General features: G+C 48.9%; 1 protein-coding gene across 1 annotated transcript in view; it reads right to left on the bottom strand.

Annotated features, from left to right (window-relative positions):
* SNRNP200 (small nuclear ribonucleoprotein U5 subunit 200) overlaps window positions 1-22,273 on the bottom strand; it is a 62,903-nt gene that overhangs the window by 14,584 nt on the left and 26,046 nt on the right. Inside the window, exons 8-27 of the mRNA XM_088470793.1 lie at window positions 17,335-17,434; window positions 16,590-16,726; window positions 16,415-16,498; window positions 16,156-16,329; window positions 9,878-10,015; window positions 9,516-9,671; window positions 9,264-9,434; window positions 8,895-9,088; window positions 8,555-8,678; window positions 8,218-8,367; window positions 8,020-8,130; window positions 7,714-7,845; window positions 6,993-7,181; window positions 6,385-6,582; window positions 6,147-6,299; window positions 5,909-5,989; window positions 5,739-5,822; window positions 5,046-5,152; window positions 4,849-4,967; window positions 4,347-4,501 (exon numbers count right to left, since the gene is read on the bottom strand). Coding sequence (XP_088326919.1) covers window positions 4,347-4,501; window positions 4,849-4,967; window positions 5,046-5,152; window positions 5,739-5,822; window positions 5,909-5,989; window positions 6,147-6,299; window positions 6,385-6,582; window positions 6,993-7,181; window positions 7,714-7,845; window positions 8,020-8,130; window positions 8,218-8,367; window positions 8,555-8,678; window positions 8,895-9,088; window positions 9,264-9,434; window positions 9,516-9,671; window positions 9,878-10,015; window positions 16,156-16,329; window positions 16,415-16,498; window positions 16,590-16,726; window positions 17,335-17,434 — 2,757 coding nt within the window. The remainder of the gene's footprint in view (window positions 1-4,346; window positions 4,502-4,848; window positions 4,968-5,045; window positions 5,153-5,738; window positions 5,823-5,908; window positions 5,990-6,146; window positions 6,300-6,384; window positions 6,583-6,992; window positions 7,182-7,713; window positions 7,846-8,019; window positions 8,131-8,217; window positions 8,368-8,554; window positions 8,679-8,894; window positions 9,089-9,263; window positions 9,435-9,515; window positions 9,672-9,877; window positions 10,016-16,155; window positions 16,330-16,414; window positions 16,499-16,589; window positions 16,727-17,334; window positions 17,435-22,273) is intronic.

Genomic DNA, 22,273 nt, shown 5'->3' with positions numbered 1-22,273 from the left:
GTAGTTGATGATTTATCCGAGATGCCATCAGGTCTATCTGTGGCTTCCCCCATCTGCAAACCAGTTGATGAAAGACCTCGGGATGAAGGGACCACTCCCCGGGATGAAGATCCTGACGACTGAGGTAGTCCGCTTCCCAGTTGTCGACCCCCGGAATAAACACTGCGGAAATGACCTCTACGTGTCTTTCTGCCCACAGAAGGATGCGACTGGCTTCTCTCATTGCCATCCGACTGCGGGTTCCCCCTTGGCGATTTATGTATGCCACTGCCGTGGCGTTGTCGGATTGTATCCGAACCGGAAGTCCTCGTAACAGAGGAGCAGCCTGTATCAAAGCTCTGTAGACTGCCCGCAGTTCGAGAACATTGATTGGTAAGAGGGACTCCTGCTGCGACCAAAGCCCCTGGAAGTGATTGTCCAGAACCACCGCTCCCCATCCGCGGAGGCTGGCGTCCGTGGTGACCAAGGTCCAATTCCAAATTCCGAAGCGGCGACCCGCTAACAGATGCTCCGTCCGAAGCCACCAGAGCAAGGATATGCGGGTCCGGGGAGACAGACGCACCAGCCGATGCATCTGTAGGTGGGACCCGGACCACTGAGACAGAAGATCCAGTTGAAATATTCTGGAGTGAAATCTGCCGAATTGGATGGCCTCGAAGGAAGCCACCATTTTCCCCAGGAGACGGATGCAAAGATGCACAGATACTTTCCTGGGTCTGAGCACTAGACGAACCAGCTCCTGTATGGCTATGGCCTTGTCCCTTGGCAAGAATATACGAAGCAGAACAGTGTCTAGAATCATTCCTAGGAACTGAAGTCGGCCGGAGAAGTGCACCTTGATATCTATCGACACCAGAAACTCTTCTGCCTCTAGTCCCGCAATGACAGAATGGAGAGATTCCATCTTGAACCTGTGAAATGAAAGATACTGGTTCAATGATTTCAGATTCAGAATGGGTCTGACTGACCCATCTGGTTTCGGAACCACAAAAAGGTTTGAGTAAAACCCTTGTTGCCTTTGTGCAGTGGGAACCGCCACAAGGACCTCGGCCAGCAAAAGTTTCTCGATCGCTTGACGCAAAATTAGTTGCTTCAAGGGATCGACGGGCAAACCTGTTGTAAAATAACGCCGAGGAGGAGTGAAAGCGAACTCGATCTTGTACCCCTGAGATACCAGATTTCTAACCCAAGTGTCTGGAGAAGTCCGTCTCCAAACCTCCGAGAAACGCTGGAGGCGTGCCCCCACCTTCGGATTTCCGAGATGGGATGGGAGCCCGTCATGCCACAGGCTTGTCTGCTGGCTTGGGATCTGGACGGCGGCCAATATTTGTTTGACGTCCTCTAGTACGGCCTCCTCGTCCCGCTGAAGACGAACCTCGCGATCGTCCCTGAAATCTTGCCGATGCTCGAAAGGAACGAAAGGAAGGTCCCCTAAACGAGCGACGCGGAGGAGGTGCTGATGAAGGTAGAAAAGTACTCTTACCTCCAGTGGCCAGCGAGATCCATTTGTCCAGCTCTGGACCAAATAAAATATCGCCTGTGAAAGGAAGAGCTTCCACTGCTCTTTTTGACTCCGCATCCGCTTGCCAGGCACGAAGCCAAAGTGCCCGGCGAGCAGAGACCGCCGAAGCAGAAATCCTAGCGCCTACCTGGCCGATATCTCTGGAGGCGTCTCCTAAGTATACAGCAGACTCCTGAATATGTTCTGCCAAGGTAATCAGATCTGCCCGCGGAGTGCTGGATCTAAGACCCTCAGTCAATTGTTCCGCCCACTTTTCCACAGCCTTGTTGACCCAAGATCCTACCAAGCCCGGCCGGAGAAGTGCACCTGCGGCCGTATAAATGGATTTCAAAGTGGTTTCTAATCTCCGCTCTGAGGTTTCCTTCAATGTAGTAGCTCCTGGAACAGGTAACGTGGTCTTCTTTGACAACCGAGAAACCGAAGAATCCACAGGTGGCGGGGTCTCCCACCTCTTCTTATTTTCCGCAGGAAATGGGTAAAGAGAGAAGAAACGCTTAGGAATCTGGAATTTACGGTCCGGATTCTGCCAGGCTGCCGTCATCTGTTCATCCAACTGGAGAGAAACAGGGAATGTGACGGCCATCTTCTGTGACCTGGCAAATAAGGAGTCTTCTAACGATTCTGGAGCTTCCTGGCCAGAAATCTTAAGAACTTCCCTTACCGCTAGAATGAGTGCGTCAATACCTTGCAATGCCTCAGGTTCTTGTGAGTAAGTCTCTACGTCTGATTCGTCCAGCATCTCCCCTTCCTCCTGAGACGAGTGATCCGCTGCCGAATCCTCATCCGACTGGAGAACCGCCGGAAGAGCCCTCTTTTTAGATGAGCGACTTACCGTAGCTTCAGGAGCTTTAGACGCAGAACCCATCGCTTGAGCAAGGCTATTCACCGAGCGGACTAAATTCTGAGCCCACGCTGGTTCTGCTAGAAAAGAAGGGTGAGATGTGCCAGGTAGATCTCTGGCAGACTCCCGTTCCCTACGGGAAGCGGCTAATTCAGAAGAAAGGTCCGCCATGACCCCGGCCAAACTATTTATGAAGGAGGGAGTGACAGACTGCGTGTTAGCACTGTCTGCTTCACATGTCTCGCACAGGGAAGACCCTTCGGAGCGAGCATGGGTAAACTTCTTCCTGCACTTAGTGCAGGCAAACAGCTTTTGTGATGCAGTTTTTTCTGTCCTGGATGTCATCATGTACTCACAGACAAGCACCACATACAATTCAGGAATGCAGAAGAAGTATAGGGAGAAGCAGAATTACAATAATAATGCTACTCAAGTATGGGAGCAGACAGAGCAATAAGGGAGGAGCAGAATTTCAATAATAATGCTACTCATATTGCATGCAGAGCAGTATAGGAGGAGCAGAATTTCAAGAATAATGCAACTCAGTAACAGGGGCAGACAGGCATATAAGGGAGGAGCAATCAATAGGACCAGAAAGTAGTTAAAACCACCCTCTGTATTTACAGACCCCCTGTAGATGCTCTCAGTCTTTGATCTGCTCCTCTCCCCCTCCGCTCAGTGCCTGCAGTCTGAGGCGCCACTCCCGTTCAGAGCGCGCCAAACTAGCCCAGGCAGTGAAGGAGGAAGAGGAGGAGGGACCCATAAGCTCCTCCTCCTAATGGCCGCCGCTTTGTATGCGCGCGGCATACACTTATACAGTGGGACGTTACTCTCTGTCCCCACACTGACAGCGGGGGCCAGCGGCACGACCGCCGCCAGTGATAACCGTGCCGGTGCCTTTTACACAAGCACCGGCACGCAGAGGCAGGACCGCTGTGAGCGCGCCTACCTAACAGCCAGCGCCGGTGTTCTATCACAACACCAGCGTGGCAACTGACAGCGGGGGCTGACAGCCGCGCGTTTCAGACCCAGCAGTTATTTTCACCTCTCCTGCTAGTCAGGAGAGCTGTGCTACTCACCGGGCTGCTGCGGCCAGAGCGCTGGGCAGTGAGGGGAGAGCGGGGACCCGGACACAAGCCAGTGGTAGCTGTGGCGGGCCCCGCTGAGTCTGATGACTCCTAACTGCCTAAAGCAGCCTCCCCTCCATAGGGTGACCGGACACAGGCTGCAGTAGCCGTGTGGTCCCCTCTCTGGCGGCTCCCACGATGCAGGCAGACTGTCACAGCTAACAGTCTGCCTGTCCTCTTGTGACTTTGATTCACTTTTCTATATAAAATTAATATAAGGGCTGGAGACAGCCCCTGTGCACCGGCTCTACTCGGGCACATTCTAAAAACTGGGGTTGATGGGGCATAGAGGGGGAGGAGCCAGTCACACTTGTAGATTTTTAAAGTGCCAGGCTCAACTCAACCCACCGTCTATACCCCACTGTCATGAAGCTCCAGTGTCCCCTAGTGGATGAAGGAGAAATACTGAACACATATACGCCAACACAACCACCATAAAGAACCAAGTACAGATTTCCTTTCAAAGATAAACATTGGAGAATTTTGCCTATAGTAGACAACTATAGGGTAGTGGTAAGTGTGAGCTAAGAGGTGACACATTACGGCTATTATGCAGGATTCCAGTGTGTGTTTTTGTTAGGAGCATACAGAACTGCAGACAGTGTCATCTCCCTGGCAAGTCCACTGAACAGAACATTTTAAAAATAATTTCTGCAAAAGTAGCCTATATGTACAGCTTAAATCCTTCACTGGTTATACTGCACCTACACCTATACTGGCAGCACTCTATAAACCTACAAAGTATCACTATATGGTAGAATGAATCTTTGGCTGGGTGTAAAAGGAAAGTGTTTTACGCCCTAGTTCTGTGCTTAGATAATAATAGCACTTGACACTAGATGGCGGTGTTGCTCACCTTCTCATCCCACTGGAAGTCAGGTGTTATGGTCAGTTCCACTTTTAATGTGGAACGAGTGATGGGCTGCAAGTGCACGGACAGGTGCAGCTTAGGGAATAAGTGCACATATTTATGGATGGTTTTCCCCATCTTGGGCATGCGGATTAGCTCACCTGTGGAAGAAGAAACATTGCAAAAAAGGAGAAAATTAGCACTCAGACAAGTGGAGAATAAAGTGGATGGAGAAGGCACAGGCCAATAAAATATTGAAGGAGACGAAATAAAGATGCACAGGAATAAACACAGCAGATTTTACAGCCCAGGGCATGGTCATCAGGACCTGCCAATCTCACTACTGCTGGAATGAATGGGCAGATAACGGGCCAATGAGGTAAAGCAGGGAGAAGTGATCATTGAGGTTACATGGCAGAAAGTCAGACGTGTATAACCATGTAAGTAATACTATCTGCCTACATGAAACCGGAAAACTCCCCAATCTGGAAGCAGCAGATGTGCTCACCTATCTCATTGTGATTTAAGTCATACAGACGTTCAAATGGAAAGTTCTTCTTTTCAATCTTCTTCACCACTTCCTCTGGGAGCTTCTTAAACTGCCGGAGCGGACACATGGACTGCCACCTGTAGGCAGAGGACACAGCTCAGAGGCGTGGATGGAAGACGGTGCAGGAATAACAGGACATACACTGTGGGACTTACATCCTCTTATCTATCATCTTGCAGAGATTCAAAGTCTTGTCTGTGAGCTGGGCCCATCCTCTGTTCAACACAACTTCAAATATTGCTCGCATGAGGCGTCCCGCTGACTAAAGAGACAAAATAATGTTACTGGATACAGCGGTGAGCATGGTCTATATACTGCAAAGACATTAACTCATTCTATTCACCCATTGGTGAATGCAGTAACCACATAATTCTGAGTAGGGGACATTAACCCCTATGAATGTGGTATATTTAAGTCGACATTCCTAACGCCGACATGGACATATCGAATGTTGACATTCTGACTGCATACCTTGACTATGGGCAAAGTGTCTACAGTATGGATGGTATTCATAGCAAACACAGGAGTGTACTATGATACTAGTACTATCATTCATCAACCCTGCTAGGATTCACTAGCACAAGTTAACTGAATACAAATGGCCATGTAGCTTATTAACACCAAGTCCAAGTTAAATGAATGCTCAGTTTACAGATACCTTAAAAACAGCACAGGCTGAAAGGACTACTGGCACATCATACACAGCCTGAGCCTAGACAGCACTATTACCACATTTCATTTTGATGCCAACAAATGAAGGACGTGGTCTGACCACAAACCTTGAATGACTAGTTTACGATAAAACATGAACACTGTAAATGACATACAGCATGCACAGCTTACTGTACCTGTGTGACATACACCATGTCAGCCATCAATGCAAACCCTTCCAATTTCAGCTGGGAGATGAAGGCTTGGAGTAAGACATTGATCTGCAGAGAGGACAGAACGTAGTCATTACATAAGGAGAAGGGTGAACCCAGTAATGTATCCCAACAAATACTAATAGAGGACTCACTTTAGCACTTGGCTCCTCTATACTCTCCTTCACAGGAATCGGTACTCTCTCCAGTAGTTTCTGCAGCTCTAGTTTCTCTTCCTGAAAGGGGAATTCAAATTGCGGTGCCCGTTAGTGGTCATATACAAAACACAAAGGTTTTCTTACTTTACCTGCATAACTCCCTCCCCAGCACATACATATACCTACCCCCATATAATGTCATCTATTACTGTGCAGGACCCCTCCCAGCACCCACCTCTCTGACTGTGATGTTCTTGAACTCTGAAGACAAGGAGAACACGCGGAACAGTTCTATCTCGCTGAGCGTTGGCTTTAGGAGCTGGTTGTAAGTCTGTACAGAGTCATTAGTGATGTAATAGTGGCTGGCAATACGGCCCAATTCGGTCACCTAGAAAAGAATACACATTTATTAGAGACAAAAAGCCACATTCTACCACAAAAGCTCACAGAGCGCTCGGTTAGTGTCATGTTACCTGGAAATTACCAGTCTTCTTATCATACTTCAGCAAATTGTTCTTGTCCAACATAAGAGCTGCTGTGTGGATCAAGTCCAGGCGTCTCTGCTCCAGTAATGGGTCAGATTTGAGGTCATCATGAGAAATCCCATAGAGGTTGGGGGAGCGCAACATACGTATATATAGGTAGGTGTAACCCAGCCAGTTCACAGCATCCTAACAAATAATCATCAGGTTATGTGTGTAGGAAAAAACATTTCTTGCTCATCACAGACTTCTTTGTTAAGCATGACCTATTAACCAATTAACTGACGTGGTCGTATGGGATGCGAACGCAGCCAGCTGTGCTTCCGCTGACAAGATGCGACCGCACCACCCCGCTGATTTTATGTGCATAACGGGATCTCCTCTGACTACCCTACGGACCTGGCAATTTTTGACCGGTTTTGCCAGACAAACGGTCAGTGAAGTGGTTATAGGTCTGGTCTCATTCATTAGTCAAGTATATGATACGGGACAAATGCAACCTCCATATTGCATCACCATCCCCTTATACTACTCTGTGCCCCTTTCCACATGCCTAAGTGACCTTGTGTACAAAAGGCAGCCATACAGCATCAAGATACCTTTGCATTCTGCACATTGCCCAGGACCACCTCTGCATTCAGCATGTCTGGGAGTTTGGCCACCATCTGGCTCTCAATGGGCAGCTGCTGATTGAGCAGAGACAGATAATACTGCAGTTCCCCATGGGATGTGATGAGGATGCCTTCACCTTTGGTGTCATACTGAGGACGCCCGGCTCTACCCAGCATCTAATGAAAAGGAAAAGAAAGCAGCTCAATAATAACATTACACACACCTTAAACTTAGAAAGATGGATAACACAATCTCAACAAAATGTAAGCCAGGATATTTAGGACAACCCTTCCAGCCCATCAGAGGAGCTTATGAAGGACACCACATCTGAGACAGGAATCATGGTCATCTTTAAATAGTTTGCTGCTCCAGTAGTTTTTCTAAAAAAAAGGGGTCAGAGGCTGGTTCCGATTTGTTGGGGATTTTCACAACTGAAAGTACTGCCTCAATAAGGCTGGCTTAGAGGAGATGATGGATTGGAAAAATGCACAGAAGTTATCTTCAGCCACAACTCATCTATAGTCGAAGCCTCCTCCTCGTTCATAAATGGGACGACCACCAAGTCACGACAAAGAGGCACACTCCTGGGGGCCACCAACAAATCTGCATCTGCCTAAATCAAGTATGTGAACCATGCAGGAGCTGGATAGACAGAGTAGCTGCAATCTAATATACAAACAGCCTATGTCAACGCTTAATGCTACTAACCTGCAGGATATCCAGGGCTCCCAGCTCGGTCCACCTGCCCTTTTCTGGGCTGTAAACCTGAGTTCCCTTGATGATAACTGTGTGAGCTGGGAGATTCACACCCCAGGCCAATGTAGCAGTGGAGACCAAGACCTGCAACACAACATACAAGAGAATATGTTAATACAAATCAATGCTTTCATCAAACCGGTGATTCCAAAAAACGCTGAGCTCACAGCAAACCACTGAAAAACCATGAACAAAAAACTCATTCCACTCTCCCATTGCTGCGTAGCATTAGAGCTATGATGTTATTCTGTACTTTACCTGAATGTGTTTGTCAGCAAACAGATCCTCCACCAGGGTTCTGTCCACACGGCTCATTCCCGCATGGTGAATGGCAAATCCATATGGCAGAAGGTCCTTCAATTCCAGGTTCTAGAGAATAAAATTGCAAATTAAACAAATACCATTACAGCAGAGACACCGAAAAGGAAAGACTCAGAAATGGGTAAGGCAATCTACCTTGCACTGCTCAGCTTCTGTACGCAGCACCTCAGTAGAGGCAGACCCCTCCCGCAGGAACAGACCCAACGTATCCTTCTCCAGGCACATGTCTCTGATGGCACGAGAAGTTTTGCCAGTCTCTTTTCTGGAATGCACAAAAACCAGCACCTGGGAATAGAACGAGCGTAGTCCAGATAATCAGCTAGGGTTAGGCTACTTTGTACAACAGAAGTTGAAAGAAGAAAATTAAATGCCCATTATTATGTATTTGAGGTAATTTTTTAAGTTGTCACTAGTTATGAGAACTATGGGTGAAGATTATTTTTATTTTTTAATTCACATTCAGTATACAAACCTGGTTTTTCCCAGCATGCTCCATAATCTTCTCATACACAATCTCATTCATGATCTGGAAACGTTTTATAGCCTTCTTCTCTGTGATCCCAACATACGTTTGCTCCAGAGGTACGGGGCGGAAACTAAAGAAACCAGATTAAAAACTTTGTTGGTTTTAAAAATGTTTAAACAACGCATTTTAAACGCCCAGCTCCTGCAACATCAACACAACCCCATGGGTAGCAGTGTCCTCCAGATCAGATGAAGGTAGGAGGAACTGAGGAAGCAGATAGAATCCCCGTTACAGACCAACACATATTGTATTAAGGCATACACAGCCAGACTTTGCAAGCAAATACCTGTTATCAAAATAGAAAAGTCCTTTGGCAGGATCCACACGAAGAAAGGTGGCTACGTCCTCATAGTTGGGCAAAGTGGCACTGAGACCCACCAGCCTCACATCTTCTTGAGTCATTTCAATGTTACGGATGGCTCTGGCAACTAAAGACTCCAACACAGGACCTCGGTCATCATGGAGAAGGTGGACTTCATCCTGAAAGAAACCATATTAAAGCTAGACATCAAACTTTCACATCGCTTCAGTGTCATGCTTATTTATTAAGTCTCAGCCTACGTTAATCCGTCATGGAGTTCTACCACAATCACAAAGCTCCAAGTGACGTGGAGAGTCTGCCTGTCTAACAGCTCCTCTGCTTGTGGGAACTCACCAGAATTATCAGACGAACGAGCTGAGTGTAAGTTCGCTCTCCACCTTTACGAGTGATGATATCCCACTTCTCTGGTGTACAGACAATAATTTGGGTAGCATTGATCTCCTCCTTACATAGCTGGTGATCGCCAGTCAGCTCCGCTACATTGATGCCATATGTAGACAATCTCTGTGGGGTGCAAAGTCAGTGTGAGGGACAGAAGTACAGACACACGGCTTTTGAGGTAAACAATGAAACAATTACATTTACCTTGCTGAAATTTCCCACCATTTCTTGTACCAATGATCGCATAGGTGCAATATAAATAATTTTGAAGTTGTCAACATTGATGGTGCCATCCACGTTGATGTGTTTCCCAATCTCCCGCAACATGCACATCAGAGCTACGTTGGTCTTACCGGCACCCTAAAGAAAACAATAAATTGTGATCGGAAAAGTTTGCTACAAAAACATTCAGATTAGTTTTGTGTACATTCCGGTCTGTTTATAGGCAGTTACCCTATGCATGCGTGAAACACTTGTTCTACATACATGTACAAGTGTACCACTTTACAGTTAGGGGACATTCTTATATACTACTGTTAATATTGCGCTCTACGTAGACTACTTACGGTAGGAGCACAGAGAAGCAGATTCTCATCTGTGTCTAGTGCAGCTTTATAGAGTTTGCTCTGTATCCTGTTCAAAGTTTTAAACCCATCAAATCCAGCCTGGGCATATTTTGGAAGTTTCTCCACTGGAACGAGTTGCTGGAGAGAAAGAAAAACAAAAAGAATGTAGTCTTCACATTTGCCAAACAAACAAAAGATATGGTAAGAACTTACCTTTGTTATCTCTGTTTCTACGAAGTCCATAGGGTCCACAGGGTTGACCTTGGGGTATAGCTGGATCTGGATCCACGGGCACCACGCAGTTAAAGCTTTGCTGCTCCCAGGATGCACTTGGGACCGTCCTCCTCTATACCCCGCCCCCGGCCACAGGCACCTCAGTTGGTAAGCAGCTAAGGCCGGAGGAGGAGACTAAACAGAGAGAAGGAAGACTGGAACACACAAGAAACCATACTCACAGAAATGGGAGACGGAAAACCGGTGACCAGCCACACAGCCCATTTGAAGCCAGGTGCGTCAGGGCGGGCGCCCTGTGGACTTCGTAGAAACAGAGATAACAAAGGTAAGTTCTTACCATATCTCTTGTTTTCTACTTCAGGGTCCATAGGGGGTCCACAGGGTTGACCTTGGGGATGTCCCAAAGCAGTTCAACTAAGGGCGGGGACGCTCCTGTGCTGAAAGGAGTACCCGGCGCCCAAAGGACGCATCCTGAGAGGCGAAGGTGTCAAACGCATAAAACCTCAAAAATGTTTGAATTGAAGACCAAGTGGCCGCCTTACACAGCTGAACAGCGGAGGCGCCACGTCTAGCAGCCCAAGAGGGACCCACAGAACGAGTGGAATGAGCCTTAACAGAGGCTGGCACAGGTAAACCCTCCTGTGCATAAGCCTCAAAAATAACGGAACGAAGCCAACGGGCTAACGTTTGCTTGTTGGCAGGCCAACCCCTCTTGTGAAAACCGAAGAGGAAAAACAAAGAATCCGACTTCCTAACCGAAGCAGTCCGGTCCACATAGATTCTAAGTGCCCGGACTACATCTAAGGAAGCCTCACCAGCTGAAAGATCAGGTGACTGAAAAGCTGGCACAACAAGTTCCTGATTAATGTGGAACTTTGAGACCACTTTGGGCAAAAACTCAGGACGAGTGCGGAGCATCGCTCTGTCCTGGTGAAAAATCAGAAAAGGAGGGCGACAGGAAAGCGCCCCCAATTCTGACACCCTCCTGGCAGAAGCAATAGCCAGGAGAAAAACGGTCTTAAACGTCAGCCACTTGAGCTCCACCGACTCAAGCGGCTCAAAAGGAGCACCCTGCAAGACCCGTAGTACCACCGCCAAGTCCCAAGGAGCTACCGGAGGCACGAAGGGAGGCTGGATCCTGAGAACACCTTGGAAAAAGGTGTGAACATCTGGCAGTGTAGCAATCAGTCGCTGAAACCACACGGACAAAGCAGACACATGAACCTTCAGAGAGGCCAGGCGTAAGCAGAGGTCCAAACCCGATTGAAGAAACTCCAAGATTCTGGAAACCCGGAACACCTGCGGATCATAGTTTCTGGATTCACACCACTGAAAATAAGTGCGCCACATCCTGTGGTAAATCCGCGCGGAAGCAGGCTTGCGTGCCCTAAGCATGGTACCAATGACCGAACTGGAGAAACCCCTAGACCTCAAGACGGCTGTCTCAAGAGCCACGCCGTCAAAGACAGCCGACCCAGATCCGGGTAAAGACAGGGCCCTTGAGACAACAGGTCCCGACACTGAGGAAGAAGGTACGGAGCGTCGATGGAGAAGCACCTCAGATCGGAGTACCAAGGACGTCTGGGCCACGCCGGAGCTACCAGTACGAGCGTTCCGCCGTCCTGCTTGAATTTCCGCAGAACCCGAGGAAGCAGGGATATCGGAGGAAACAGATACGCCAGGTGAAACGTCCATTTCACCGACAGTGCGTCTACCAGACAGGCGCCTGCGTCTCTTGTCCTTGACCCGTAAACGGGCAACTTGCGATTGTGACGGGAGGCCATCAAGTCAAGCTCCGGCAGCCCCCATCTGTCCACGAGTAGCTGAAACACCTCTGGGTGAAGCGACCATTCCCCGGGATGCACATCGTGACGGCTGAGAAAGTCCGCCTCCCAATTGAGGACTCCGGGAATGAAGACTGCCGAGATCGCTGGAATGTGACACTCCGCCCAAGCAAGAATGCGAGACATCTCCGATATTGCTGCCCGACTGCGAGCTCCCCCTTGGTGGTTGATGTACGCCACCGTGGTGGCGCTGTCGGACTGCACCTGAACCGCCCTTCCGTGAAGAGCGGGGCCGGATGACTGCAGGGCCCTGTATACTGCCCGCAGTTCCAGGATGTTGATGGGGAGAAGTGCTTCTTCCGCAGACCAACGACCCTGAAGCGATAATGAGCCGGTCACTGCCCCCCAACCCCGGAGACTGGCATCCGTCGTGAGCAGGACCCAGTCCGGGATCCAAAAGGGGCGCCCCTCGACCAGATGCGCTGTCTGAAGCCACCAAGCCAAAGACTGCCGAACCTCCGGGGACAACACCAGCATTTGAGAGCGGATCCGGTGAGGTAACCCGTTCCATTCCGATAGAATCAGCCCCTGCAGGGGCCGGGAATGGAACTGGGCAAATTCCACCATGTCGAATGTCGACACCATGGACCCCAGAACTCTCATAGCCGAATGGACCGACAGGCGGCAACTGCTCAGGCAACTGTGTATCCGCAGCTGCAGGGAGGAGACCTTCTCCGGAGTCAGGAAAATCCGTTGCTGACGAGAATCCAGCAGGGCTCCCAAATGAACCATCCGCTGTGATGGAATCAGGGAGGACTTTTTCCAATTTATCAGCCACCCGTGCGCCTGCAGGCAAGCGATCGTCAGGTGGAGATGTTGAAGCAGTACCTCTGGGGAGCTCGCCAGCAACAGGAGATCATCCAGATACGGCAGCAGCCGTACATTCTGGTTCCGAAGATGCGCGGCCATGACTGCCATAATCTTCGTGAACACCCTCGGTGCCGTGGAGAGGCCAAAGGGTAGCGCCCGGAACTGAAAATGATGTTGAAGGATAGCGAACCTCAGATACCGCTGGTGCTATTGGAACATGGAGGTAGGCGTCCTGGATATCCAGGGACACCATGTAATCCCCCGGTTCCATCGCCAGAATGATGGAACGTAACGTTTCCATCCTGAACTTGGGAACTCTGAGGAATTTGTTCAGAGACTTCAAGTTGAGGATAGGGCGATGAGAACCATTGGGCTTCTGCACCAGAAACAGAGAAGAATAGTACCCCGTCCCTCGTTGTAATTGAGGAACGGGAACAATGACCCCTGCTGTCAGCAAGGACTCTATAGCTTCCTGAATCTGTAAAGACTTGGTCGTATCCTGAGAAGGACTCATGCAGAAAAACTGGTGGGGCGGTCTGTGCCGAAAAGACAGGGCGTACCCCTGGGAGACCACTTCTCGAACCCAGGCATCCGTGGTGGTACTGTTCCAGCACTGGGCAAATAGAAGAAGCCGGCCTCCCACTCTGGGGTCCCCCAGAGAGAGGCCCGTCCCATCAGGCAGAAGGTTTATCCTCCTGCTTGGAAGAAGGGCGCCTGGCACTCCAGGCCTGCTTCTTGGGCTTAGATTGCCTCGGGAAGGACTGACCTTTGGCCTTGCCCTGAACCCGAAAGGCAGAGCTCCGTACTTTGGTAGGTGCAGGAGCCGAAGGGAGGAAAGCTGATTTAGACTTAGCTAGAGTATCCACAATTTTGTCCAAGTCTGGACCAAAAAGCAACTCCCCATTAAAGGTAAGGCCTCCAGTCCCTTTTTGGAGTCTGCGTCAGCTCTCCAAGACCTCAGCCACAAGGACCGACGCGCTGACACAGCTGCAGCCGACACCCGAGAAGTCAGCAGGCTTGCATCTAACGATGCTTCCCCAATGTAGGAAGCCGCATCCCTCATTTGTCCTATCAACGCTCTCTGGATCTCCGGAGCATCTTCCGGAAAGGTATCCTCCAAGGCGTTGGCCCAGCTCTCGATGGCCTTAGCCACCCAAGAGATGGCCATGGACGGACGGGCAACGCCCCCGAGAGAGAGTAGATAGACTTTAAACAAGTCTCCACTTTCCTGTCCGTGGGATCTTTCAGGGACGAGATCGATGGCAAAGGCAGCGTAGCGCTTTTAGTTAAGCGGGTAACGTGGGAATCCACGGCAGGCGGAGTTTCCCACTTCCTGCAATGAGCCTCAGGAAAAGGATAGTTTGAAGCCAACCGTTTCTGCGGTTGGAACCTCTTGCTGGGCAACTGCCAGGCCCCTGCCATGTGATCCGTCAACTGGTCGGACAGGGGAAAAACAGTCGAAGCTACTTTGGCCTTTTTAAAATTAGGGTACTTCGACCTGGGAGCCGGCGCATCCTCCTCTATATAAAGGATGGCCCGCACTGCCCTAACCAATGCCGGTACATTAATGGAGGACTTAGCCTCCACCTCCTGGGCCCCAGCATCCGAGTCAGAGTCTTCATGGATCTCCTCGTCATCTGAAGACACGTCTGCCAGTGAAGCCGAAACGGTTCGCTTGGACGCCCGTGGGGGCAAATCACTGTGCAACAGAGTTTGAAAGGCCGATGACGAAGCCGCCAGGCTCTGAACAGAGCTGGAGAGGACATCCACCCAGGGAGGGGGTACCGTTTGAGGATACCCCTGAAACGGTACCATCGACTGCTGTGGTACCATGGGAGATTGCACGTACACAGGCAAACCCGCATAAGGACCCACAGTCTGAGACCCGGGAGGAGACTGCACCAGACGCGTCACGCCCGGGGAACGGGGGATGGTAGGCTGGGGCAACGCCCTAGAAGGGCCCGCAGTCGGGACCACCAGCCGGTCCGCGATCGACGCCAGCACTTGTGTAAACATCGCCCACGGAGGATCCTGCACCACTGGGGGTTTAAAGGGACCAGGTACCAGCTGGCACCGTCCGCACAGACCGTCCTGAGACAAATCCGCCCCGTCAACCCCTGCCGAACAGCGTCGGCAGGAAAACAACACAGGAGCCACGGAGCGCTCCTTCTCCTCATCAGACTTGACACAAAACTTTTGCAATAAAAGAAGTATCACCGAAAAGAGGTAAAGGCGTATAACACCTGCGCACTCCCAAGTATGCAACACAAACAGCCCACAATCTGGTACTGAGTAGCACACCGCTGTATGTGACGGACCTTACAAATACGTAGATCTATATAAGTGAGGTATACAGAAAGAACACCCCTCCCCCATGCACCTGCGGGCCGTAGGAGAAGGAAAGGGATAGGTAAAAAGCTGACAGTAAGTAGAAAAAGCACAGACAGCAGCACTAGCAAAAGTCACATACCATGCAGAGAAGTTATACTCACTGCACCTTCCGCTACAATCAACCTCCCAGATTCAGTGTCTGGGAGGGCTATAGCACTGCGAACACTGTCCTTTGCAGGGGGAGAGGTACGCAGGGGGACTGGTCCACTGTATCCGCCCGGGAGCTCTGCGATGCTGCCTGGGAAGATGGCCGCCGGAGAGCTCTGAGGAGGAGTGGCCAGGAGATAACAGCCCAGCGACGCCAGCACACATGAGAGAAGACGCGCTGGGCTGAGGGGAGGAGCCACTAAAGCAGGGAAGGCTGCCTCCCGCGCTAGTACTAAACCCCCGGGGAAGCCGGTTCCCCGCCGGTACTTACACCCCGGGGGCCAGCGGTCACGCGGGGTATTCCTGAAGAGGGGGAGCCCGCCGCCGCTACTAGCGCCGCCGGTCTGTCCCCAGAGACCGGCGGCTGAAAGACTGCATTGGCCCCGTAGAATCTGGCAGCAGTCAGTGGGAGCTCCCGTAGCCACGCTAGTGCTGACTCCGGGGTCCCGCTGCGATCCCCAGATCAGTACTGGCGTCGCAGCGCCAGCGGGGCTGTTGGAGCGGCAGCATGGACGTCCAGATGGACAGTCTTATGCTGCCGCTCTGAAGATAGTAAAAAATTAAATAATAGTCTTTTTTTTTGCAAAAAAATTTAAATTAAAGCTTAGGGCTTGCTTATGCAGCCCCACTGCCCAGGGTGACCCGACTCTGGCCGGGCACCAAATAAAACTGAGGTGCCTGTGGCCGGGGTATAGAGGAGGACGGACCCAAGTGCATCCTGGGAGCAGCAAAGCTTTAACTGCGTGGTGCCCGTGGATCCAGATCCAGCTATACCCCAAGGTCAACCCTGTGGACCCCCTATGGACCCTGAAGTAGAAAATAAGAATATTAGTCAACATCCACTTCACTCACTTCATCCGTGGCAAAAGGTTTTGGCTTTAGTGCAGGTACGTGAACCTCCTCGTAACCTTTTCTCTGGCGTCTGAACGAGCCATCAGGCAGTTGGCAACGCTTGTTGGCCATGAAGTGACTACCTTGTGCAAAGACCAAGTCTTCCAAATCCAAGACTTGCCGTGGAGTGAAAGACTACAAGAAATGGTACAATTAGTATAAGCTGCATAACAAAAGAGTCCAAAAACTTCCTGGTACGAACACACTTTTCACAACTTACCTCTCCTCCCTGCTCCATCTCCATACTTTCCAAGTCTGTGTCCACACGCGACTGTCTCACCCTCTCTCTACGCGTGCGCTCCTCCTACATGGAGAAGCATTATACCATGAGGACCAGAAAGTCAGAGTCTAAAACTTCACTTAACATTCAACTCCCAAGATTGGTCGTCACTCACCCGAATTAGATCCTCCTTTTCAGTTTCCTGCAGCTGGTACAGATATTTGGACAACTCAGAGTCGCTCTCCATTTTACCCATAATTCTCTCTTTTTCTGACTCACTCTGAGAACGGGCCAAGAGGGTACAGTATAGAACTGTGAGCAACAGGAAACATTATTCAGGACCAGGAAAGGATGAGATGAGCACAATTAGGGGCAAATTCTATTAAGCACAGAAACCCTCCGACCCTATTCCGAGAGCATCTTCTACATGTACATGCCATCTACAGAAGGCAGATTATGCTCACAGCCTATAGAGGTGGGAACAAAATCTGCTTATCCGCATAGCCAGAAAAACGAGCAATGGAGGTGGGAGCAGAATCTGCCTATTATCATAGCTGGAAAAACGCGTAATGAGGGTGGGAGCAGAATCTGCCTAAGATCGTAGAAGGTAAAACGCACAATGCCAGCTGCCCCTTAATTTTTCAGTCTAAGTACTTAAGCAATGTAAAACAGATCCTAGACGGATCAACAAAAATAAATTCAATTAGGAAAAAACACTCCACACACTTGACTGTTCCAGTTAATCATGAACAAGCTTGTTGGGAAATGCATTTTGATTGGAGCAAAGCAGAGTGGCTACAGGGATTTTTTCATATTCCTAACAATTACCCAGCATCCCATGCCTTTTCATGAACCGGGATAAAGTGTCCACAGTAAAAAACATCAGACATTGGGCCCAGCCACCAAGAAGAAATACTCACTCATCATACGATGCTGTCTCAGTATTTTAATGAAGTCGAACGTGTTGAATCCCAGTAGCAGCACCAACTGGTTTTCACATTCACGGTCATCGCCTGCAGTCTGGGGGCAGAGGGTGAACATGAGCACTCGCACTGTACACAGACACCCCAGCCCAATAAATGTAATGATCATTTGAGCTCTGCAGAGTCTCAGCAAGTGACTGCTCATTGGTTAGAGAAAACAGGATTTTGGTACTTACCGATAAATCCCTTTCTCCGATTCCACAGGGGACACAGGAGTTCAAGACAGTAGGGTATAGACGGTGGTAGAGTAGAGCCTGGCACTTTAAAAAAAATCTAGAAGTGTGACTGGCTCCTCCCCCTCTATGCCCCATCAGCCCCAGTTTAAGAACTGAGCCCGAGAGGAGACGGAGGACAACAGGAAAACAAGGAGAAGGAGAAGACCACAGAACGAAACAAGACCGACTGAAGGAGAACAGAGGAAACCACTGCAGGAAATTATGCAGTCACACAACCATAGAAGGAACCAAACAACTGGCAGGTACGCAGCGCTGGGCGGGCGTCCAGTGTCCCCTGTGGAATCGGAGAAAGGGATTTATCGGTAAGTACCAAAATCCTGTTTTCTCCTTCATCCACTAGGGGACACTGGAGTTCAAGACAGTGGGGACGTCCCAAAGCCAACCTCCTGGGTGGGAAGCGCGGAGAACATGCCGACCCTTTGGCCAACAGAAACAGGGACCGCCAAGAACCAGAGGTTCCATGGAAGGCAAGAGCGGAGGATCAAGTGTAGTGAGCCAGGAGACAATCAGAACTCCAAGCGGAACAGACACAGAACTTCCACAACTTACAGCGTAAATAGAATGGAATAAGTGGCTAGCGAGAAAACACCCTCAGGTGAGAAGCATCAGAACCCTGTAAACTCAGCTGAAAACAGACCAAACCAGACTATTGGGAGCAGAGAGCTCCAACCAGAATCCATATGAGAAGGGCAGTAACCCGAGAACAAAATTCGAGAAAACCGTACCAGATTCGGAAACAGGAAACTGCAGCTGTCGCAGATAGCAGAATACCAGCACTGTTGGACAAAATCATATAGATACAAGTATAACGATACCAATCTACAGAAACAGTGCTGATCCTGTCCACAGACTCCTAACAAAGAGATTTGCAGGGAGGTAAAAGTCAAGGCCGAACAGTCACCATCAACCATTCTGGAGGTCCAACTACTACAAAGTTGTAAACCAGCAGAAGGAAAAGACCATGAGTGAAGATCACACTGGGGACGAAGCAGAGGCAGCATCTAGAGGATTGAGATTACAATACCTTCAGAGGGTCAGACAGCAGAACCCCACTCCGAAAACAGAGTAGAAAACAGCGACTGAACACCTGCAGCTGAAAAGAAAATCACAGCCATAAACTCCAAAACAACAGACAATTCCCAACATGATAGAAGTGCGTAGACAGTACCAACTGCTGGCCTGAACATATTCTGAAACACACAGGATACCCTAGCAGTTAAAGAGCACGTATGCAACAGCCACCCAGGGAGAGCTACCAATATAGGGAAGCATTCCATACAGCAAGGCTAGAGCACTAGGACAACCCTGAAAGTACCAGTCAGGTACCAGTCAACAGATTCTAGTAGAATAGTGTCACTAATCTCAATGTTAAAACTATGCACCAGGGAAGCTCTAAAATGTAGAGCCAACTGATTAACAGAGCGGATGGCTGCTAGGACCACCACTAGGGTGCATAAGGGAGAATAACGGCTATGCCATGTCAGGTTGGGCATTAGTGGGGTAAGCCCGCTTACCTATGAGCGTCCAAAAGCCCTCTGGACGCTATGTAGAATGTCACTGACCTTTTCCATCTCACAGCAACCTGCCCCATCAGGTATAGGGAGTAGCTTCAGTGGGCTAAGACCCTATGCTCTACAGCACGGACTTCAGCCTGGAGATGTTGAGGTAGAAAACACTGTATAAACTAGCAAAATGTTAGTGGAGACAAGAAGGTTGTACAACAGTACTCTGCACCTGAGCTGGTTATATTAGGGATGTGTATCCATATAGAAACTTTTCATAAAACAGAAAACGGTCTGCTCGTGTAAGTATCAGTACATTAACACTTATAAAGGTGAAGTGTGTATTACGCCCACAAATCTAATACAATCCAGGCCTAACCCTGCCTATATCAGCGGGTGGCCCTAGGCCTTCATTTAATTTAACAAATGAAGCCCTGAGGATGGAATAGAACCTGGATGCTCTATGTACAGATAGAGTGTACCTAGGGGCCCTTTAGACACTCATGTATTAAAATATGTGACAAGACAATAATATGGAGTACCGGAATCTATACGGAGAAGGGTACCTGTACATAGAGTGCGTTCGTTATCCCCAGAAAAGAAGGGATATATCTGTAGTGATAACCCCCATAGGGTTAAAAACCAGGTTTTTCCAATTATTAGAAAATATTCATACAAGGAATGGGAATATATCAGTATATATACACACATACACACAGACAACATAGTTGCATGAGAAGGCAATCTCTTTGAAAGGAAGAGTAGTGCCTACACAGCAAGTTTACTTGTCAGACTCCTGCACGGGGAGATCAGCATGCCATATCTATACATGTCCTGCCTCAGGAGATCAGCATGCTACATATATATATACACACATATATACGCACACACATACATATATTATACACACATATACATACATAACACAAATATCCCGCCTTCTTAGTGTCTTATAAGTTTGCTACCAAGTGCAAAGTTGAAAATAATCATAGATCACCCTAAAGGGGGGCGTCATAGATAGGGACTGACAAGAACAGAACTATAACCCCAGGAGGATTAAAGTACATATGATTAAATAATCACCAGTTATTTATATGGTGACAAGTTGGCCACTCACATTTGGAGTAAACCAGAGTGCCACAGGGAGAGTATACAAACTCCACACTGATGTGGGAACCGAACCCACAACCTCCGCGCTGGGAGGCGGGAACGCCAACCACCACACCATCTGAGCTACTATATATATATATATATATATACACACATGTACATACAAGAAGGCCCCAGTTATGTATAGGGTTCATAACAGAAGCAATGCCTTAGGGAATTGCGACTATCATTATGTAAGCTGCAGAACTTGACTCTAGTCTATAGAGCCACCATTAATATATATATATATGGATAAAGCTGACAGCTATTGGTAATCCCAGGCGGCTTCCCATCTGTGGAATATAGGTATATACCCACATACAAAACCTTAGGGACAGATGGTGTAAAGCGGAGTTATTGTATTAACTACCGCATCAGGAGAGACCAGCCTCCAATCGCAAACCTCTCTTATAAAATATGCTATGTACCAGACATAAAACTGATAACAGATCCTACCTCTACCTTTATGGTAAGGATAAGAAGCGATAGATATTTATCTCCAAACATGCATACCTACATACAAGATTAGTAGGTGACGATAATAATTTGAAAATAGAACATGAGCAATAGTAGAGCTATGGAAGGAATTGAGCCACAAGACAAAATTCACTCCAGACATGTATATATTTTAAAGCAGGGCTTAGTATAAAATACAAATACATACATGTGGCTTACCTCCACGCAGGGGAACTGCTCATGTGCCGCCTGTGGTCGTCATTCTGCTACGGCATAGGAAGCTGGATATTTTAGCAGCGTGCTATCCCAGACTATCCTGGGACCCTTCTGTTACTGGTTACTTACTTTAAAAGCGGGAATCAAAAAGACAACCTCCATGCTGTGAGGCAGCAATGCCAACCCCCACACCGGCAGTAACTAACTTCCTCTTGTATGTGCTGCTGAATGGAGCACCTAAAATATAATCTATATAGATGCACATATGCATACCTTCTAAGGTAAACACAGAAGGCTGGTGAGAACTAGAAGTTTTTAAAAACCAGCCTATAAGTTAGTATATGTGCTGCCACATATATGTATGGGAAGAGTACTGCCCCTCTATAAGGTGAGCCATAACCTGGGTATGGGACGCAATAATCTGCTAACCCTGGGTTAAGGGTATGCTATAACCATAAATTCTGGCAGCAGCACCAGAACAGTGACTAAGGTGAGCCAATGTAAAACAATGTTCATTTAGGCAGGGTAGCTAGTGCACCCTGAGGTAGCCTTCACAAGCAATTAGATTAAGCTATGCAACCTTTGTATAGAACCAAGGGGAAGCCTGACAGGGGGTAATACCAGTCATTTACTTTCATAACCGCATAATGCGGTGTTATGCTAGCAACCAGCTATCTACTATAGCTAGCACTACTCCTGTCAAACAGTGACAGGCATCCCCTACCTTTTGCGCTTCAGTATTCCCAGCGTAGGAGGGGGAGGGTGGCGCGTAGGAGACCCACGCTAATAATCCCTGCTGTTAGGGCAGCCCGAAAGAGGGAAAACGGGAGGCAGCTGCTGGAGTGTGGGAGGAAACCGGAGTACCCGTAGGAAACCCACGCAAGTACAGGGAGAACATACAAACTCCACACAGTTAGGGCCGTAGCGGGAACTGAACCCATAACCTCAGTGCTGTGAGGCAGTAACGCTAACCATTACACTTAATGTGCTTTCCCTCATGCAGGCGGCTGTCTGCACAGCACTCCGTCTGGGTGCCTCTTCGCGGGGGAACTAATGCAGAGAATGTCTGCGCTGCTGCGCTAACAGGAAAACACCCCCAAAAGCAGGCTGCTACACGTTAGTGGAGGAAGCCATGCCGCCGCTGAAGTACTAAGTGCCCGTCCAGGGGCTGTGGGATGACACCGCTCCGTCTGTCAGCCCAGCCACTAAAAAGCATAGGGTCGCGGCGTCTCCTCCTTTGTATATTAGAGGAGAGCTGCTGGTTAGTTATAACATTAAAGCCCTTTTGCTATAGAGCTAATCTATCTGCTGAAGCGA

Source organism: Taudactylus pleione, unplaced genomic scaffold (assembly GCF_031769625.1).
Source record: "Taudactylus pleione unplaced genomic scaffold, aTauple2 ptg000105l, whole genome shotgun sequence".
Taxonomy (NCBI): domain Eukaryota; kingdom Metazoa; phylum Chordata; class Amphibia; order Anura; family Myobatrachidae; genus Taudactylus; species Taudactylus pleione.
Note: the sequence above shows the minus strand (reverse complement) of the source record. Positions and strands in the feature narration are given on the sequence as shown.